This window comes from Tupaia chinensis, unplaced genomic scaffold, assembly GCF_000334495.1.
Source record: "Tupaia chinensis unplaced genomic scaffold, TupChi_1.0 Scaffold000126_2, whole genome shotgun sequence".
Lineage (NCBI taxonomy): Eukaryota > Metazoa > Chordata > Mammalia > Scandentia > Tupaiidae > Tupaia > Tupaia belangeri.
The window spans coordinates 1,161,790-1,165,230 of NW_006159594.1; the positions used below are offsets into that span (position 1 = coordinate 1,161,790).

The 3,441-nt window shown below is 47.1% G+C and overlaps 1 protein-coding gene across 2 annotated transcripts in view; it reads right to left on the reverse strand.

Moving 5' to 3' along the window:
• Nucleotides 1-968: 968 nt before the first annotated feature.
• Nucleotides 969-3,441, reverse strand: part of CUNH14orf93 (chromosome unknown C14orf93 homolog) — a 13,156-nt gene continuing 10,683 nt past the window's right edge. For both annotated transcript variants that reach the window (XM_027770304.1, XM_027770303.1), the window contains 2 exons: nucleotides 2,603-2,715; nucleotides 969-1,707 (listed from right to left, as the gene is read on the reverse strand). In XM_027770304.1, the coding sequence (XP_027626105.1) occupies nucleotides 1,288-1,707; nucleotides 2,603-2,715 (533 nt within the window). In that variant the 3' untranslated portion in view covers nucleotides 969-1,287. The remainder of the gene's footprint in view (nucleotides 1,708-2,602; nucleotides 2,716-3,441) is intronic.

Genomic DNA, 3,441 nt, shown 5'->3' on the forward strand with positions numbered 1-3,441 from the left:
ATCTTTTAATGACTTCTCACTGCCCTTGGGCAAAGTTACACTCAAAGATGTTTTACAGGGTCTTTAGTTCTGTTTCTTCTCTCAGCATTATCCTCTCCCCAAACTGGTCTGCAGTAGACTAGAATCTTGTCTGTATTTTTCTCTTGCCTTTGGACTTCTGTGCCTGCTGTCCCCTACGTTTGGAACACTGTCCTAGTCTCTCCTTCCCTTCTCTTGGTTAACTCTTCCCTTTCAGGTATTAGTTCAATCACTCCCTCTAAGAAGCTGCTCAAGACTGCAGGAATAAGTTAGCTACCCCCTTCACCCTGCGCTCACCCTGGACACCCTTGTCACGATTCGTTTCATTGCCTCCTCAGGTGCCTGGCTCCCTGCCTGCACAGTTCAACCTTGATGGGCAACTAACCTTATCAACAATATAACCATAGCGTTTAGCACAGTCCTTGGCACCTAGTAGGGAATCACTTGTGTCTGACTGACTGAATATAGAGTCATTTTTACTTTTCAGTCCATTCAAAATAGTGCATACACACACATACACACACACTCTCCAAAATATGAAGACTGTTTGGCTGACAGGACTAAGGAATAGCTACCACACTGAGTCGTCTTCTTGGTCACACAGTGGCAGAAGCTACTGAGGCATGGGAGCTCGTTAAGCCTTAATTTCCTCATGTGTAAGATGGGCATCATGAAATCTTATATAACTCAATAAACAATAGCTGTTATATCTAGATCCCAATTCCCAAATAGTGAGGGAGCTCAGGTTCTCTCTTGTTCAGGAGAACCAAGACCATGATGGAAACCTCCCACCAGGTGGCAGCATTCCCCCGGACTGGTCCTGTTCTGCTTCCTCTGCAGAGCAAGACCAGCAGTCACAGGGAAGCCAAAGGTACAACTTGGACTTCTTCCCCAGAGCTTTGGGGGACCCAGCAGCGGAGGAAAAAAAAAACAACTCAGAGACCACAGCATATGTCAAGAAGGCCTCATGTTTCTTAGACCCATCCTCCTCCTTTTCCCATCTCAGGCTCCTCCGAGGCACTGTTTATGCTTAGGAATAAGCATTTTCTGGCTTGCCATTCACAGTGGGGATGTTTTCCTTCCTCTAGGTAAGTCCTTTCATCCCACCAGACCTAACATGTTCCACTTCCAGCAGAGACTGTGTTAAGCAGAGAGGCAAATTTGCCTTCTCAGACTGCAGAGGGCAGCTCATTATTCCGGAAAGCCCCATGGCTGCCCATTTCTGGGACTTGGGGAGTGGCAGAAGCCAGCTATTCTTGGTTAGAGATTTCACTCATCCTTTTCTACCTTGATTTCGATGAATGAGTTCAAGTCAGGACAACAGGTTTTGTGGGGTTGGTCAAAAGATGGGGAGACAGGTCCATTCTCATCACCTCCCTCATCCTCCTCTTCTTGGAAATTAGGATTGTAGAGTTCTGGTGGAAGGAGCTGGGCTTCAGCAGAAGGCAGTCTGTCAGAGGGAGGCCCATACACACGGTTGGCTTTGGTGCCATGCTTAGAGTTGGCATCCAGATGGTAGCAGAGCTCTGTGAGGCGCTGGGCCCGAAAGCGGGGAGTCCGGGCCACCCAGACGCCTGGCTCATGAAGACTGTCCTCTTCATCTGACATCAGCTCTTCTGTCACATCCTTCCACAGGTGTTGGTCCTCAGGTCCGAAGTGCCTCATGATACTGGATCGGTTGGCAAAAAGCTAAGGTAGAAGCCCAGGACAGAGATTAGGAAGAGAAGCAGACTATGGCTAGATTTGGGGAGAGCTTTGAGTGGAGAACACTGTGTAAAATCTGCGCCTAAAAGGGTTGGTAGGTGGCGTGGTAGTTAAGGCATTGGGCTCCCATATGGCTGATGATGGTTCGAGTCCTGGACCTGATGGTTTCCTTTCTTTCCCTCTATGGTGAGTCCACGTGTCCGGTAGCAAATTTTTTAAATGAATGGTAATGATAAATAAAATTAAATAATTCTTTTTTAAAAATAATTACTTTATTATCATTATTATCAATGTATGTATTTTTTTTTAGAGAGAGAGATTTTTGCTATAGGGTGCGTGCACTCACTGGAAAGGCAGAGAGTGATAAAGACGGAAAGTGAGAAATCACCCCCCAGGGGGATGGCCACACTGCAATCTCTTCTCCATTCTCCTCTTGGGATTTTGGACATGCACATGCACGCTCCTAGCGTGAGTTTAAAGCTGCTGGATCTGGAACTTGAACTGTGGTCTACTATGTGGGAGTCCAGCAATGTTACCGTTATGCCACCTACTGGCCCTCATTATTATTATTTTTAACTTGACCAGAGAGATACAGAGAGAAGGAGAAAGGGAAAGTGAGAAAGCAAGTTGCTAGTGCGGAACTCAAACTGCAGTAGGCTAGATGGGAGTACCTGCTGACCCAAAAAATAATTCTTAAAATTAAAAAAAAAAAATCTGTGCTTAAGGAAATTCAGTCCCCAAGTCAAATCTTAGAAGCGGCTCCTTCTCTGTCTACATCTCTCTCAATCCCATTCTCAGATGCCATGTCCTCTGGCCCTTCCCACTGTGGCTTATTTGGGTCTAGAATTTAGCATCTTGAAAAAAAAGTCTAGAAACCTACCCGGTACCGGCGACTTCGAAGTTTCTTCTCTTCTTTTTCCTTCAGGCCTTTAAAGGGGTTCAGGGAGTTGCGATACTCACGCCGCTTAGTAAGGAAGTAGGCCACACAGGCTCCTGTGGGGAGGAGAAAGAAGTAAGCAAGAAGCAAGTTCTCAGGCCAGCAGGTGGTATGCTGATTAAGGCTTTGGATCCCACATGGCCAACTCCAAGGTTCACGTCCCAGACCCAGCAGTTTGAAAAACACGCTGGGCACATGTGCATGCTTGCCCTAAATCCTGAGAGGAGAATGCACAAGGCACTGCAGGGTGGCCATCCCCCAGTAGGTGGCATAATGGTAACATTGCTGGACTCCCACATAGTAGACCACAGTTCAAGTTCCAGATCCAGCAGCTTGAAACTCACGCTAGGAGCGTGCATGTGCATGTCCAAAATCCCAAGAGGAGAATGGAGAAGAGATTGCAGTGTGGCCATCCCCTGGGGAGTGATTTTTCACTTTCTCTCTGTCTCTGCCTCTCTCTAGCTCTCCAGTGAGTGCACATGCCCTATGACAAATACCTACCAAAAAAATACAAATAAAAACAAATGTGAGTATCCCTAACACCCCTGACAGGAAGTTGTTCTTCACTGGCGGGCTGATGGGCTTTCTTGGCCCACCCATCAGCGTCTAGCCACTCCTTTTCAGTTTTGTTCTTGCCACCACCTCCTCCAACTCTAGCTGGTCCCGAATGCCTCCCACTAGAACAAGCCAACTCCAGTTGCTTCTGTCTCATCACCTCCACCAACCCTACCTACCTCCATTGCTACTCTGCTGACAGCAGATTGCAAATATTTTTTCAGCAG